General features: G+C 38.2%; 1 protein-coding gene across 1 annotated transcript in view; it reads right to left on the bottom strand.

Annotated features, from left to right (window-relative positions):
- Positions 1–18746, bottom strand: part of FAM120B (family with sequence similarity 120B) — a 48290-nt gene that overhangs the window by 9745 nt on the left and 19799 nt on the right. Inside the window, exons 6-7 of the mRNA XM_054280463.1 lie at positions 15521–15613; positions 55–261 (exon numbers count right to left, since the gene is read on the bottom strand). Of these exons, the coding sequence (XP_054136438.1) occupies positions 55–261; positions 15521–15613 (300 nt within the window). The remainder of the gene's footprint in view (positions 1–54; positions 262–15520; positions 15614–18746) is intronic.

Below are 18746 nucleotides of genomic sequence, written 5' to 3'. Positions count from 1 at the left end.
CAGACAGGTACATTTTTACAAAGGATGCAGAACTAAAAGGAAGTGATTACTTACATTGCCTTCCAAAAGTTCTTCCACAGAGCAACCTCGGTGTGCCTTCTGGTATTTTTCTTGAAAAAGTTTTCCATCAAACACTGCCCAAGGCATCAGATCATCCATCCTGAATGGAAAGCCACAGGCACTGTTGGCCATGAGCAGCGTGGTAAGGCCACGGATAAGGACAGCACCCAGGTGTACAGCCCTGGAGTCCACCTGTGCCAGCTGGGAATACACACACACACACACACACACATACACACACACACAGAGGAAATATGAGCCACGTCATATGGTTTTCGTACCCCATATAAACACACAAGCAGCAGAGAAAATGGTCAGCTGTCCCACTGTTGTGACAATGATGGTCCTTGACTCCACAGCACAATTTGTCTGACGGTTCTGTATCTAGTTTTATTCAATAAAGTGGAAAAAGTGAAGTTTAACAAATACAGCATCTCATTCAAGTTTTTAAGACAAATACATTCAAAATGTAAATGGAAAGACAAAATAAATGGCCCCCCCAGTATTTTTCAAGCATTAGCAGCTCTGCAGAGAAAAAAGTTCTGTTAGTGGAATGCAAAACATGAACTGGGAGTACAAACTGATGTGTACAGTGATCCACTGACCTTCCAGAGTTTGCTTACCCCGGAAATGTTACAGTGTTTAGATATCATTTAAATTGCAGCATTTGACAGAACAAAGTTTATTTTGTACCCCAGCTTTTATTTTAAACACTCCAGAATTTCCTTTGACTGTAATCTAAAAGTCAAATTATTTCACTTCAACCTGGATGTCTCCAGAAGAAATACTGGAATCGTGTGACCTCATTTAGAAAATGCAAAATGAGAAGCTCAACAAGACAATTAAAACTCACAGCCAAGATAAACTCCATGTGTGAATTTAACATCCTGTTGTGGCAGAGGACAGCAAAATATAAAAACCTTGAATCCAGTATGGGGAAACTCTAACTTTAAGTATTGTTTAAACAGTACAAAGCTCTCAGTGGGCAATGCCTTTTCCAGTCTGTTCCACAGCAGTCTGTCAGGATCAGGAGAGATTCATAACAGTGTGGCCATCCATGCTGTAATCCCTGGTAGCTGGTGTACCCTTAGGGTATAAATTATACCAGAAATGGAGTATCTGGTAGGGATATACTCAGGAATGGAGTAACCAAAACAGTCTAGCACAGAAAAGGCAAAAAGTGACTCAAATTGTCTTAGTCCTAGCTCCTGCAGAGGTGTGAACTATTTGTCTGAAATGCAATGGAAAGGGTTGGCCATTATTACTACATATTACACCTTGAAAGATCTCCAAAAGACTTAAAGGTATAAACATACAGCATCAGTGCCTTATGTTTTAAAAAATGACAAGCAAAATCAGTGAAATGTAGTACTAATGAATCACAATTTTTCCTTCCTAAGGCCCACATAACAAAATCAGGAAAACTTTGCCAGCAAAAAAGAGCTACAAAGCTTCTTCCAAGAATGAAAATCATAAATCGTTTGGAGAATAGAGCCAGACCCTGGTGAAGGAATTAGTTTTTCTGCACTATTATACAATGAGCTGAGGTCTGCTGCAAAATTTGACTAGGTGAAGCTGACTTCTGTGATGGGGCTCTCCCCTGCCACAGACAAGGGGCAGTAGGGTTCTGTTAAGCTGACTTGAAGATACAAGGTGCATCTCCATGAGCTGCTTTCTGCAAAATGCAAAAGCAGAAGAGGACTCAGATATGAAGTTGCAGGCGGGGAGATGCCAGGCAGGGAGGTTCAGAGCCCTCTGGGAAGAACTTATTTTGCCTCTAGTGATTCCTGGAAAGGCATCAGGCTCACCACCAGGGCACTGACCCAACATGACAGTCAGTAGCTGAAATTCATCCAGTGCAGACAACTGGCGACAACCACTGGCATCCAGACAAATGCAGACAACACAAGCTAATTTCACAGAACTGTACGATGGTTTGAGTTGAAAGGGACCTTAAAGTTCATCTTTTTAGTTCATCTAATTTCAAGCTCCTGCCATGGGCAGGGACACCTCCCACTAGAATTAGAGCAATCATTTAGAAAATGAAAGATCCATATTTTTCTGATCATGACATTTCATATTAGAGTAAGGAGACTCTCGAGACTCTCTCCTACCCTCCCTTTAAAATAAATGTACTTTCAGTAGGGGATAAGGCCATGGAGTTTCAGGAAGTTATTGCCTCCAGATGTCAGCTACCATTTTGCCAGCTGAGACTAGGAACTACATGCACACTCATAACTCTCTTGCTCTGGCAAGTAAAGCAGGGGTTTGCAAACTGTTTAACGATGTTGAAGGGTACTTGAAAGAGGAATGTGGTTTAAGTGAACCAGTATTTGTACTGAAGTAAACGGCTAGAGTGCACACAATCACTTATCATGGTGCAGCTGAGAATCTCACATTGCATTTACTAGATTGTTTCTGATCACCAGATCAAACCTAAAGATCTGCTACGGTGTGTGTCCACATCATTTACAACCCTAGTTGTGTTCTTTTCAGTTAAACTTGAGACATAGTGACCAAAAAGATAAAATAATGTTGCTGGTGAGAGCCTCTATGGTTAGAAGACTTCATTGTCTAGGGATATCAGTCCAAGACTTTCCTAAAGCACTTTAGTATTGGGGGGTGGAGGGTTTGTGTGTGTGTGTGTGTGTGTGTGTGTGTGAGGGATATCAGGTAAGGCGTGGTGTTTTAATGGAAATTATTATGAGCAAGACCAATGCAAGAGCTATCAACAGTGATTTCTTTATTTTAAGAGGATAGGAAATACATTGACTGAAGGGTATTTTCTATTTTCCATGTCTGGCAATGAAAACCAAAGAAAATGAAAGCACAGTGAGTCTGTAACAATGAGACTGTGCACATGGCAAACCACAGAGTGGCCTTGCCATGGGAATGCTCACAACTGCTTGGTGTCTGCAAGGTTAAGATGTCATGATGAGAAGAGGAAAATTCCAAAAGAAAAGAAGTCTTGTCTTGCAGGGCATTACACCCTAGAGATTACTTCCTTTCGGAAATTGTGTCCATTCTTTTTACCATTTCTATAAACTCAGGACCCCAGTGAACCACATGAGATGCAGCCCTGTGATCTCACTGCTGCTACTCCTACCACCAACTGATGACATTTGTGTGAGAGACACAGGGACTGTGTGAGAACTGCTCCTCCTGCACCAGCTGCCTCTGCTCTGGGCCTGCTGCTGAGCCTCCCAATGGCAGCTCCCCACCCTCCCAGCACTTGGGGAAAAAGTGAATTTTTTCCTGTTTGAAGACTCAGAACTCAAAAGTTCCCAGTCCTCTAGCATCATTGCAGCAGAGGTTACTGATATCAGAGGCTTGATCTGAACTGGGTAAGCTACTTGAAAAGAGCAAGAAAAGTGCTACACAACACTATGCATGAAGTTTTTTTCTAACAATTTCAGAAATCTCTTTGCTAGAAGACTTATATCACTGAGTTCAGGCCAATCTCTGTGGCTGTGTGCATGTGCTTTGGTGACAGAAAGAGGCCTGGCAGGGTGGAAGGTGTTTGCTCACAGCAGCACTTTGCAAGTCTAGACCAAGACTGCACATCCTGCTGAAGAGTTTTAACTTACAGGAAGAGAAAATACATGGATCTTGTATGTGAAATGCACACTTCCACTTCAAATTTAATCTAATGAAATAATAATGAAAAAATAATCAGGATGTAAAAAGACTTTTATGTTTAAGGAAATACTATTAGTCCTCTTTGTAGATTCAGAAGGGAGTTTTTGATAGATGTGTAAACCTTATTCTATGCATTTTGAAAGCTGCACAAACTATTTCCAGGAGCATACTAAAAAAGTCATTTGCCCCTCAACTGATTGGAGTTTAAAAGCCTCAAATTCTGTCAAAATGATAAATAGGTTCTATGGCAGTTGAAAAGTGAGGGTATCTGAACATGCCAGATGTCAGCAGACAACAGCAAAGCCATCTCACCACCTGAATTTCTCGAAACCAAGGAGAAAATATATGATGACAATTTCACAGTTCTTTACTTGTGCTATTTTACATGTCCTCTGTATCTCAATGTACTAAATACAACATTTAATTTAAAATGTGTTCCTTTAGTAGGATTTTCAAAAACATCCTGGGCATGCCCCTTTTCAATGTAAAAAGTCTGTATTAATAATTGTTACTTAGGTTAGAGTTTACTTTTTTCCTGTTCTGCTGCCTTCTTCCTGTAGTGAAGTTGAATACATAAGACATGACTATGGCTAACATTTTGATATAGAAATTTTAAAAGAAAAAGCTTTAAAATTACATAATGCATTTCTCCACTCCTCCCTTCCCCACCTTCCTCACCCATCTATAAAAGAACACACCTGTTTTTGTGATAAAAGGGAAAACATAACACTCAAGGGCAGTTAAAATTAATCAATTCAACAATAGTTATCAATCAATATAATTTGTCCCATGCAATAAACTGCTGGAATTCAAGTGGTAGTGATCAAAATCTGTGTACTTGTCTGGTTTAACCAGCTCCTTTTAGATCCATTTGAACTCGGTCAGTATATCATCAGCATTGCTGCTTCTTACATTAACTCTCCTAGCAGCCACCTGTATCTTAAATGATCAAATATTTAACCATAGGCAATTTGTGCTTGAGCAATAAAGGCAGCAGGTAGATGCTATCTCAGGAACTCGTCACTAGAACAGTCAGGCTTAGCTTTGCCTGACTGAGGCCAAGAGCTCTAAGGCACACCATGTTCTAAATATAGAGATGAACGCTCAGCTGAGACAAGTCTGCAATGGGAAGCATCACTAAACAACCTCAACCCAAGACAGGGAGCAGACTGTCTTGCCTTCAGCCATTACTATAAATTCCCAGTGGGAGCAGGCAAAGGATGCTAAAGCCCCTGCACACTGGAGCTCTACTCTCTGCTCTTGAGAAAAGGATACCTACACCGGTGCAATGCTGGTAAATTACAGGAGTGTCACCCTGCAGAGGTGGGCTGGTGAAATAGTGCATTTACTAGGCATCAGTCAGCTTTAAGCAACAAGCTGCTGGGCCCTGTCAAACTGAGGGGGGAGAGGAGTGCCAGTATTTTGAAAACAGACTAAGGTTTATTCTGATGAAAGATTATGGCTTAAATTAAGCTCTTCCTGCTTAAACAAGGTGTGTGCAAAGGAAAACGGGGATTGAGAAGAGACCCTATGAGGGCATTGGCTGCAACAGAAACTAGAAAAACCAGTTTTTAAACCCTTCTAAGACTTTGAAGTAAATATTTAGCTGTAAACAACCCAATTGTTTAGTATTTATATGTTCAGGAAAGTTTATTTACTGTGTTTTATCAGGACTTTGATGTAAAATGATACCTCTCTGTGGAAAAACACTTGTATTTACATTAAACCAAAACCACCACTGAAGTAAACTTTTAAAAAAATTAAATATTGCTTTTACCATTATGCACCATTAAGCACAAATAATAACACAAAAGTATTACTGCTAACCAATTCACAACTAGAAAAAATTTCCTTCAGTTCCAAAAAGATTACATCTTGTTTCTTGTTTAATTTTCATAAACAGTTGCTTTTATCAGAAATCTCTATCATATCCACAACAAACCCCAGCATAAGTGACACTTCTGTGATAATTACTTTCACAATTAAGAAGTTTTGTCCTCTCAGCTTATTTATTCAATTCTTCAGTGGACAGCACGTTAACACCTGCAGAAAGACTAAAATAACATTACTTCCCTTATTTTAGCCACAACTGCTCAACTCTGATCTAAAGTGCTAGTGACAGTCCCCAGTACCTATGACTTCTACAGAATGCTGACATCAATTTTGAATTATAGTCACCAAGCTAACCATCTGACTGTAGCCCAGCCAGCAGCCATGTCCCTTCTACAACTGTGAATGGATTTTAATTTCTAGTGTCTTAAATATTTACTCATGTTTTTGGTGACATACTTATCCTCACATCTCCTCACCTTTCCAACACATAGATAATATTGAATTTAGTTGGTAGGGAAATACATTTTATTTTTTGGGACTCTGAAAATACTTGTAGCCTGTAGCAATGTCTCCCTTTCACATGGATGCCCTAACAAAAGTGATGCCACAATAAAGTTTCATCCTGTTGGGCAACTTAGAGTGCCCTCTCCATCTTCCCTGCTGCCTATTTAAAACAACCAGCAGTAAGTATTGCTCTCTCAGACTCCTACATTTCTGTCAAATGCAGCTGAAATTGGCCAACACATCCAAACATTATTAGGGGACACAGAGAAAAAATTTAGAAAGCATGCAAAAGGTCACTTCTCTCCCAGTAACTTTCCACTGTAAGCCTTAAAAACACCAAACTTTTTCCACTCTTTTACTTTCTGACTTTCACCATATATTTCTGTATTCTACTCTACACTGTCTAGCTCCATTACCAAAATCTTCAAAATGAGGGTCTACATTTGCTGCTGCCTCATCCTGACCATACTCCTGACCTGAAGTCCTTATCCACAGATTAATCATGATTCTTTAATCATAGGACTGGTCCATGGAACACAGTTTCAGGTGTAAAAATTCTGCCACCAACAGAATTACTGGGCAGAGTGTGCTTGGCTGCCTTTGCTAATGCAGTCTGTCCTTCCAGAGCCTCAGACCCCACTGGCAAATGACAGCTGCTTAGGCCTGCAACTGCTCAGTTTGCTGCTACAATTGTCCCAGGCTTAATTAGCTAAGCTTAAAAATCAGTGTTCTTTATTTTCCTCCCTAGATTCAGAGTGGATGTTCAAGGTTTATTCAATTGTCCTAATGTAGGATCATCCCCTCTCTTAAGCTGATTGAGTTTATATTTCTTAAGGGTCTGATTTATTTCACACTGCAAACAACAGAAAGATTGGTGAATTTCACAGAATTTGACCTGGCAAAATTTAGCATGTCTGCAGCACTGCAGCTTCCAGAAACATGATCACAACTGTTACTCATGTCATAAGCTCTTCAAATAAAACTGTCATTGAACCAAGACACCTTGTGTAGAGAATTCTAGCAGAGCAAATATTGCTTGCCAGGGCAATATAGGTTTTGTAGATTCCCCCCCACCCCCGCCCCCTTGAGTTTCTTTGTATTGCAAAGCAGCTGCACAGTAAGATTGTTGATACTGCGGTTCACCCTTTGAAGTGATATGGGCCACAGCAAACAGCTCTGGCTAAGGAATTTTCTAGGTGTTAAGTCCACAGGTTGAGAAGGAAAAGAAGAACTTGTCTGCTTCTATTTCATGACAATCCCAAGCTCCAAGACAAATCAAATGAGTCACGCAGCAGCATTTCAGATGACCTGTGAAGGGAACTGACAAACTGTAACCTGTGATCAGGGATGTTCAAGATACCAGGATTTCATCTGAAACTAAGGTACAATAGAGTTTCCACTTCCAGAACACATATTCCTTTCAAAATGGAAAATTGCCAGACACAGCTTGAAAGTTGCTGCCTTTTGCACAAGAATGCCAACCCCGTGCTGTGGTTTAGATGAATGCATACAGAGAAATTAGAGAAACCTTCTTTGGTGCACACAGCTGTTGCATAAAGATGGTCTTCTGAGCTATTCAAGAACTGACTCAAAATTTAGGTTTTTAATGAAAATAAAATTATTTACAGGTAGTATTCTACATTTTCCTGTGTTAGCACTATGTCAGAGCAAATTAAAAATAAACAGGGATACAGTTAATGTGACAGTAACTTGGCCATTTTTAAAGACTTATTGAATACAGAGAAGAATGTTGTTTTAAAGAAAATGCATGCTCTGTAATAAGCCAAACTTTGGCATTGCAGCCCTTCAGCCAGCATTGGACTCTGCAGGCATTTTGCTGATAACATTTCAGCCTCAGGAACTGATACCCAGCCATTTTAAAACAAAGGATACCTTTTTTTTTCCTTTTTTTTTTTTTAATGCAGAAGGTGCTGTGCCAAAATAAACTTCCTGCAGAACACCACTATGCTTTCAGCCTCCTGTAATTGAAAAATACTACTTACCATTGCTCCTAGGCTGAACTATTCCTCTATTGTACTGGAGCCTCAGGGTACAAATACAACACACAATTGTATGATTTTGCTAGAAAGTTAAACATGCTGACATGCTGATGAGATTATGAACATTTAACTAAATCTCTCCATAAATCACTAATTTTCTTTGGAGGTAATACACAACTACCTTTACACATTTGGTGTTTATTGTCCCTGTTTGTTCTTTCCTCACATGTAACATTGGGATTAGAATGTCTTAAGAAGTGATGATGCCTTTGGATGTTAAAAAATAATGCTGGAAAGGGATATTATAATGTACTTTTATCACTTTTCTCTTAATACAGCTCCATTTCTTCAGAAAAAGTTCCTTCAAGCACATCTCAGCTGTTTCTCAGTGAACATCAAATGAAAAACAAGGATGAAGGGGAGGAGAATACATGTGTGACATCAATCTTTATGTTAATATATTAAAAGTTCACTTTCACACAGCAATTTTGGCTAAAAAACTTATATTATTGAGACTAGTGTCACAAGCAAGAACTAAAAACTGAACAATTTGACCAAAGTCATAGAAGAAGCAACAGATAGGAACTGGACACTGTCTTGACTTTTAACCCCTGGACAGTGGCCATGTCAATCAAGAATACACTTGAAAAGAAAGGGAACAAACCAGCTCTTGCTGTTTCTGACATCTTCCAGATGAACATTTCTACTATAGCAATTTGAAAACCTCCAGTAGGTCCAGCAAAGCACTGTAGCCACACGCCTACAAATGCATCCACCTCTCAGTGCTCATTTCAGCAAACACTTGGCTTCTCTGAAGCCGCACACAGCCATCTGCTCCTTTTTCCAGGGCCAGCCCGGCCAGATGTGCAGCTGGCATTGCTGCTGGGGCGTGCCAGAGGCGCGGGCAGGTGCAGAGCCCCGAGCAGATGCCGGGCAGGTGCGCGCGTGCCGCCGCTTCCCGACAGCGCCGCTCCCTCCCTGCCCCTGCCCCTGGATGTCACCTGCCCCGGGGGACACAGGGCAGCCCCTGGATGTCACCTGCCCCGGGGGACACAGGGCAGCCTCAAAGGCAGCGGGGAGCAACCCCACCCACGCCAGGCAAACACCACCTCCAACCCCCACGGGCTGCTGGCTCCTTCCCGCATACGATATGCAAGGAAGGCAGAACTATTGAACTCAGAAGTAAACGAACACTTTGACCAACACAAACTTGGCAGGAAAATGCCAATTGATACCAGAAATATTTATTTTCCCCTCTCTGTAATAAGTTATCTCTGACTTTTTCAAAGCTGTCAGTTTGCTTGATATTTTGGGAGAGCTTTATTACCCTCACTACTAACAAACATGTTTCACTTCCTGCAATATTATTTGGCATGGATTAAAAATTAACAGCAATTTTGTTATATGAAATTCCAGAGTGTCCTTTACCTTAAGAATCCTGAAATATTCTTTAAGCTATATACAGTCTAAAAACAATTTATAACTGAAATATTGCTGCATTTCCATGTTGTTGAAACCTTGCTAATTATGAGCTACAGGACAGTAAAGGGGAAAACTCACAGAAATGCACAGCAAATTTAACACAATTATGCAGAAACATGCAAGACCATCTTCCACAAAGGATAAAAATCCTTTTTTTAAGACCCTTGCTCAAAACCTTGAGCAAGATTTTCTCCCTGGGCAAACTGAATCCATGTAAATAAATGAATTTTTTTCACAAAATAGAAGAGATGACCTACAACTCAGCTCTTTATGACTACCTGAAAGGAGGCTCTAGTAGGTGGGGGATGGTCACTTCTACCATGTTTCAAGTGAAAGGATGAGAGAAAAATGGCCTTAAGCTGCACTAGGAGAGATAAAGATTAGAAAATAGGAATTTTTTTTTCACTGCAAGAGTGGTTCGGCACTGGAGTAAGTTGCTCAGGGAGGTGGTGAAGTCACCATCTCTGGAAGTGTTCAAGAAGCATCTGAAGATGGCACTTGGGGATGTTGTTTAGAGGTAAATATGGTGGTGCTGGGCTGATGGTTGGACTAGATGATCTTGGAGGCCTCTTCCAACCTTGACAATTCTGAGATCTAGTTATGCTGTGGTTTGTATTTGTGCCAGTTTCATATAACAGAATTTACACAGCTATGTGAATTCTGCCATTGGGGCTTACGTCAACTGCAAAAAATGTTCCGGAAAATAGACTCTAATGATATTAATAAATATACCAAATTTTGTCAAGAAGAAAATGGGGAGAGTGGGGCAGAACACCAACCTTGTCTGCAAGATTTCTTTTTAATATGCTTATGAACCAACAGTAGCAAAAAAGGTAGAGCTAGTTGTCAATAGACTAAGAAAACTTTATTCAGAACTTTAAAAGATGCTTATGAAAATAGCCACAAATTTAGAGATGGGTCTTTGAAAAGTGCTGTAAGCAGTGAGTAACTACAGCTCCAGAAAAATAATTGTATTCACACTAATGCTTGACCCATGTAAGTGCAGTGGAACTGTTCTATTTGGACTGGTTCATTTAAGATCTTGAGTATATGAGAAGACTATTTCTAATTTTCAACAGGGATTGAACCAATACCAACTTGAAATCACATCCCACACTGCTGCACTTTAGCTCCAGATTAGCCCAGAACGCTGAGGAAACCTAAAGACCGCAGATGAGAAAATGGGCTGGGGAGCAACGCCAAGATCAGCAAATCACCTCAATCCCCCCTGCTCTCCACCACCTGCCAGTTACAATCCTGCCTATAATTTTTAGAACACTTTTGACAGATGCAAATTTTGAGGGAATATGAACCCTGATTCAGTAAAGCATCTGGGAATGCACTCAAATTCCATTTTAGTTACTACTAATGTACATTACAGAAGCAGGTCCTTTGTATATAAAGAATAAGCTCTTTACAATATTCTTACTTGCATTTTATGTTTTACTCAATCCAATTAGACTTCAAGCAAATATTAATTAGGAAACAGTCATACAGACACAATAAACACACACTCCCTGGGGGGAAAAAGGATTTTTTAAAATAATCATATTTTGACAAATACAGATAACTCACAAAGGCTGTTTGGGGTGTGAAAAATATCACACATAATGGTGTTGACAAACATAGCCTGGCTTGCCAGCACATCAGGAGATTGAAATTATTGAGTGTTTAGAATCTGGATATTATTTATGTCTTTTAATCTGCATGGCACAGAAGAAAAAACACGGAATAGATGTAGCAACATCCTTTAAATCTGAGGGATCCCTATCGAGACATCCACACTACTACTCACGACTCTAAAACATAGTGCTATTTTACATGGATGTGGCCAAGTATCCCTCAGGAAAATAATCACAGAAAAGTACCTTGTGTAACATTGGTATAATACCAAGGTAAACCGAGGTAATTTTGATTCCATGACACTGCACAATGAAAAACACTCAAAAGTTCTGTGCAACTAAAATTCTTGCTAAAGCTATTTCCAGCTTTCAAGCTAGTTACCTAGTTCGCTGAGTACTTCTTCTTATTATTATTCCAACTGTAAATTAAATAATGCCTAATACATATTGTGTGAAAGTTCACTTGCAATCAAGTAGCAAAGACTCTTTGAATCTTATACTTTCATCTAAAATGACTGTGCTGGTTTCACATCAGTAACAACTTTAAATAACAAAAAACTCTTAAAAAATTGAAGAAATATATTTCAGTGCTTGACTGTCTCATACCTCATACACAGCCAAACTGCTCCTTTTACAAGTGGTACAAAAGATGTTATTACTCTTAAGCAAATATTCTGGCAAAATGGGACATTTTAAAGCAAAGCTATCAAGGGTTTGCAAATGCCCTGCATTCCAGCAGTGATGTGTATGTCTACCCATGCACCTGCTATTAACTTTGATTTCCTATTTTCTAACATACATTTCACTTCTAAAATAATTTATCAGGACCCAAAATTCATCTACCGATTTGCAGTTTTTATTTCCTTTTTAACCAAATTTTTCCATCTCATCTTGGGTCACAGCTTTCAGAAAAGATGTGATTCACAGCTTTACACCTCCAACACATTTTTTTCATATTGTCACATACTTAGTGAAATCTTAGAAAAATTGTAATTGTGTTTATAAGTCATTACAGTTTTTCCTGTTTGGGCAGTATTTTACATGCATTATTGTAATTGCACTTGTAAACAACCAGGGCCAGCACAATGAAGAAGAGTCTGGAAGCACAACTGCTGGTGCCTCTTTTTCTCTGCAATGGCCTCCAAGTTAGACTGATGGCTCCCTGGGCTTTTTGCCAACACCACACACCAGATTTAAATAGAAAGAAGGGAACTAGACAACCTGGGGTCCAAAATTTAATTCTGACCTTATGTATAAGCTCTATGGGAGGCTTGGGCAAAGTAGAATGCTAATCTACCATATAAGGGGGCACCACAAGAAAACTAGAAAAAAATCTAACGAGAAAAATGTCTTTTTTATCGTGTGCACATTTTGGTATTTTGAAACCATCGATCTTGAAAAATAATCAAATCTTCATGTATAAACATTATGTTATTCTCAGAAAGTAATATTTAATGTGCAGTGTTGTTACATGTTCACAGCCCACTTTCTTTCAGCATGAGATAAACTATATTTTTTATGGCTTTAACCCACTTTATTCAAACCATAGACTTTTCTGTTTCATAGACTTGTGGGTTTATGTATCTCATTAACTATGAAATATGGACAGCATATTAGAAAGTAGATGTGAAAGTGAAGGCTGAAATGCTCTCTTCATTCCATCAGGATGGGCTCTATTTATATCTCCTCTCATATTTCAGATTGGAAGTTAAGTATTCTGCTAAAACATATTTGATAATTGACTTCTTTACAGAAAGAGATATTTTTTAAAATCAAATTAGTGTTCTTCAAAGAAATACTTACAAGAAATAAACATTTATTTCTACATTTAAATAATACTATAATGTTAAGTCCAAAATGGCAAATGAGAAAATATCTTTATAAAATTTTGCAGATGCTGACTCATTTTACCATTTTCTTTGGAAGCTCTGTGATTTAGCTGTTTCTAAGAATTGCTTTTAACTTTTCAATGGAGAACAAAAACTATGGTAAACAGATTAAACTCTATTCCTGATTTCTGACAGTAAACTCCTTTTATTAATCAACTACATGCTAGTGTCATTCATTGCACTTGGATCCTTTGCTTTTAAGCACAAATATCTAGAAAATGAAGCTGCTAAATACCTATTGAAACGTTATTCACTATTAAAATAACTCAATAACTCTATTGAGCATAACTCAAGTTTGTAAAATAACTAAATAAATACAGTAATGAGTAAAATCTGTTTAAGCTATTCTGAGATGGGATCTTGAAAATTAGATGCTTGAATGGTAATTCTCAGAAAGCTAGCTTTATTGATCATTATTCTTAGAATATTTGTATAAGATATTCTATTTTTTTAGTCCCCTGCCCTTTCAAGAGAGAATTCCCAGGACATCATTAAGTTCTCTATTCTTGATACAGCTTGACACGACACAGATACACATGCAACTGAGAAACAGCAATTTTTTTCCACAGGGAAATTCAGGTCATCAAAACACAGGAAAAGAGGTTAATTTGAAGGCAACGAGGGAAAGTTTTGAAACTCTTATTTATGTATTCACAACCTCAGAAGAGAAAGAGACCAAAATCTTTCCTCACTATTCCCTTCAGAAGGATTTATTCTGGCTCAAACTATTACCAAAGGCACTACCATGAATTTTGACAGAACAAGACAAGGAACTGATCTACAAAGTGGCCTGATACAAAAAATTTCAGCTATTTTACATGGATCTTCTGCTGGTTTCTAGCACAGCAGAAGGCAATGTGGGACAGTGCATGAAGTGCTTATATAAGCAGCAGAGTGACATATCTTTGGAAAGGAGTTGGCAACGGCATCAGAAGTCAATTCCAACAACATTCTGTCCACTTCACAAAGTGGAACATGACACAGTGTAAGACCAGCTTCACACTTCCTGCACTTCTGTGTGCACATGTGATCTGCCATAAGCTTTGTGGGCAAATAACAAAATCTTGTGAACAACTTTCAATCAGCACAATGCTGATAAGTAGCATACATTGATTAATGTTATGCATTTGGATGCAGATTTGTATTTCCAAAGAGCCACAACACAAATGAATCAAACAAAGGCCTCTAATTTAAGCAGAAAAAACTTAGAAGCACTTTAGAAACTTATGTAACAATCCCTGTAAATGCATCTATAAACAAGTTGTTTCAACACTTCCTGCTTGGGCTTGATTTCCCTTATGCTGCTGCTGAATGACTGCCATGCAGACTTGAAGTACTGATCCTCCCAATGCTGAGTGCTGCACTATGTGCAGTAATGTATGACAGAAATAAATCCTACACTTCTGCTGTGTTCCATATTGCCTTCATTTCATTGCTTCCTTTTTGTTACACAGTCAGCTACAAATCAAATTTGTGATGACTTTGAAGAAACTTGTAGGAGCCTGGACTTCATCTGCTGTAAGGAATCAAATAATGGAACTGGGATCACACTGGTTTTGTTATTTTGGTACTTGTGCACTAGAAACAAATGGATAGTAACAAGAGTGTAACCTTGAGATCAACAAAAAAGTACTTTTCAAAATTCTCTCATGGACTGTTCAAAGAAACATGGAATTTATTGGAAATACAAGCAAGATTTACAGAATGAAGATATGTCAAGGTTCTAACACTTTCCCACTTACTTTTATGTAAACCCACAACTCAAATAGCAATTGACATGTGGAGTCTGTGCTACACATTGCCAATACTTTGATTGCAATTTCAGGCTAAGAAATCAAAAATGCTCTTGCATCATTTCATGCGCAGGAAGAATTTTTTAAATGGTTCTTCTGCAGTAACCATCTAGGAACCTTCAATCCACAGGTAGAAAGGCAGAAGATAAGAAAGGAAAAAACCAGATTTGCATGGAGTATATATAAAATATTTAAAAGAACTTCCAAATAGTTACAGAACAGTGTAATCCAAATGGTTTTCACTGCAGTGAGTCACATTAGGTAACTTTTTTCTGGTTAGGTTTATACTGTTTATATTCTCCCTCAAGCAGTAATACCAAAATTTAATACCAATACAACTCACATCCAAAACCAAAATCCTCCTCAGTAAAAAAAATGAAGCAATGTTGTATGACAGGATTCACGTTACCAATTTTTCATCAGATGGAAGTTTGGAAGCTAAGGAAGGAAGAAATCTGAGAATAATTTGCTCAGTCTAGGACTGCAACCACTACAAAATGTCCCTTCAATTTTAATTTTTTGTGTGATTAGCAAATATAAGTATTCACACAAAGTATAGCACACGAAAAGCCTACATATTTACCCTGACCCTTAGCTCCTGTATCTGTAAAAAAACGAATGCAGAATGATTTATCCCCAAAGCATTCATCACAAGGTTTCCATGAGTATTTCATGCTACTAATTATTCCAGTGCATACCTGCAGGCCTGTCAGTTGAGCTGCTGATTTCCCTTTGAGGCAGAGAACGAGTGCCAGAAATGCATTTAAGTCCTCCAGAGAGAGGCTACTGACCTAAAACAGATGAAAAAATGACACATTATCCTAAGGTTCTGAAGAGGACCTTTCTGAAAATTGAATCCTCTTGCTCAAGCACATGAAACTTGGAACAGTGACCTCAATGATGATCACCAGGAATGCATAATCTAGGAAAACACACAGGGAACAAAATACTTTCTTTCACAGCTTGAAGCAAGTGCATACCCCAATGCCTGTGTATAGTGTATACACATGGATTTCCACACACCAAACAAAATACCCACCCTTCATTTTTCCCTTCTCCACTTCCCTTGGAATTTCTTAATAACAGGAAATTTCTCCCTCTCTGTTACATCAAGCATAGTTAAAAAAAGGATATTAAAAAAAAATTCCTTTAAAATCAAGACATAGGATAAAAATCACCTCAGTGAGCCACAGATATGATGACCATCAGAAATTTTAAAAATTGCTTACACGTTTATCTGTTAAAAATTTCAAAATATTCTAAAATATTTCAATTACCTATTTTAACCTGAATTTCAGGATTTATCAAAACATATTTGACTTCTTTCAGGTTTTAAGGCTACTTATGGAAGCAGGGAAAACTTAAAACAAAAACCTAAAATGTTCAAGTGGGGAAAAGGAAATGACAAGTCTATATTGATGTAACAGCTCACTTTTATCTGTAAAGTGAGCACTTTTTCTGCTGTGAAAAAGTGTTTAGAGAGATTGCAGGGGCACATGATCAGCACAGAAGAAACACAGCACCTTGAGAGCAGCTAGCATCATTCCATGACACCACCAGTGGAGTTCTAATCCTTTCCTTCCTCCCATAAAACACTGTGTATTACACAAGTGCACCAAGAGCACTTAGCTGTTACAGCAGCTGAGGACATGCAGAGAGCTCCAAAGTGAGATCCACAGAGCATTACAATTCCTCATCATTTGGAACTTGAGGAAAGGTTTCTCTTGCAAAATGTGGAAATGTGCATTGTGGGTGTGCAGAACACTTAAGAGGCTGCCAGAACCTCTGCAATGCCTTTCTTTTAATAGGATAAAAATAATTCAACCACTATTCAGATTTTTTTTTAATCAAGCCCCATTGCTTGTCCCACAGTAAAATACTTTCTCCTCTATGACACTGTTAAATCTTGCATATGGCACAAGAATGTGAGGGATATCAGAAACATTTTAAGCTTTCAAAATGCTCCTTGGTATTCATTAACTCCACCTGTCTGCTAAGATCTGATAATGGCTCTCCTTTACCCTGTAATTCAAGTCACCTTTGTGTAGATGGCAACAAGAGAGGTTTACTAAACCTGCACATTTCATGAAGTAACAGAAAAAGTGAGTTTTATCTACAAACAATTCTTAATACCTGCACAATTTTGTCCCAAGAAAAGGAAATAAAAGATTGCTTTCAGGACAATAGCAAGAAAATGCCCCTAATAGAGCAGATCAGCCAAAAATGCTTATGAATGTAAAAACACTTCTTCAGAGAAATATTTTATTCAGTGATCAAATTTGGTGAGTTATCACAGTTGCAGTGTCAGATTTAATCCAAAACTGTTAGAGACTGAATGAGAAAATTCTCCTCCGTCTGGAGGCTTCACTGGTTGATTTGAATTCATTTGCTGCTTTGCTGACTTTAAAGACAGACCTAATATTTTGTAGTTTTTTCACTATTTTTATTTTCAATTTAGAGACTATTTGAAAGGTATCCTTGAAAAAAACACTTTTCAAACCAACACTCTTTTTACATAGTTAAGGTTGGTTCAATGGATTTCTTTTTCTTACTTAAAAAAATGCATCTGAAGTTCTCATTAAATATTTGCACATACATTCTGAGGAAGCCAGATGGGTTGGTTAGTATGCTGGTTCCTGCAAAACCCTCATTTTTAGCTTAGATTCAATTACAAGTAATGAAATTTTAAACAATTTTATTTTCCCTCATATGAGCTGAAGGAAGAGTTCAGGCCTGCTTCAAGGCAACCTACAATTTTCTCAACTTAAATAATTTCTGAGGAAACAATTCACCTTCCTTCTCCAATAAAAATTTAAGACCAAAGTGTAAGGACGAGAGTCAGAACACAGCTAGACAAGGCTTGTTTTCTCAGCTATAAAACAAATGGAAGCAATATGGCCAGCTCAAAGCATGGCTACTGACACTCCTGCCCTCATGTTTTCCTCTCAAACATCCCAAGAGAACAAACAGACGATATCAGAGAAATAACCGAAGTTTAAAATAACTCAGCAGTGAAAACCATTTTACTCCAAATCAATTCCCCAGTCTGGTTCCCAGGGTAGACTGTATCAATGCAACTCTGAGGGCAGAAGAGAATCAGGAAAATGGGGCAGTTCTTGAGAATCTGGCACTGCCATGAAAAACCTTCCATCAAACTGAGCCCTTTGCATGAGCTCTCAGCTGTTATTCCTGCTGAAACCAAGAGCTGTAAGTGTGATTTTGTCTCTGTTTATAACAGTGGCCATTGGATAGTAAGTTCTGAAAACCATTTTCCTGACAAGCATTTTTTTTTCTATTTTATTAATATCCTGTGATCAAGGTTCAGTAAATCCACATCTCTGCAGGTGTTCCATCCTGTTACTCCCCTTCTTAATCCCACTAAAGAAACCCTTCTCAAATAATTTAGTTATCATGCTATGAAAGGGCGCACAGAATAAGCCAATAAATAGTGGAACATTTATGGTGGAACTATTCCACAATAAAAAGTGGAATAGTGATAAATGAAACTGCATTTTCATATTCTAATAAGAAAAACACTTCAAGTATGTTGAAAGGTAGGTACATGATATAGATCTTGCTGATCTGAAACTGCAAGGCATGAAATGATGTTTAATAAGTATTATCTTTAAAAAAAAGTCAATTTGTATTCTGTTATACAAATATTAAAGAAAAAAAAAGACCCATACGGATCATTTGTGTAATTCCCATATGCTCTTCCTCAATATGTCATCTAAGTTTGAGTAAACATATGAAGGGAAATGAAAGGAAAATTCAGGGAGAACTTGTTTTCATGTATCACACACCAGTACAAATCTGTTATGGAGGAAATTGATGCCTAAAAAAGCAAAACAAAAGACAAAATACAGTTCAGTTTAAGTACAAGAGAAACTAAGCTTATCAGATTAGATAAATGCATAATCTGCT

The sequence above is a fragment of the Melozone crissalis genome, unplaced genomic scaffold (genome assembly GCF_028551555.1).
Source record: "Melozone crissalis strain CALT ecotype California unplaced genomic scaffold, PUWL_Pcris_2 ptg000027l_1, whole genome shotgun sequence".
Taxonomy (NCBI): domain Eukaryota; kingdom Metazoa; phylum Chordata; class Aves; order Passeriformes; family Passerellidae; genus Melozone; species Melozone crissalis.
The sequence above is the reverse complement of the archived record's forward strand: the minus strand, read 5'-3'. Positions and strand labels throughout refer to the sequence as shown.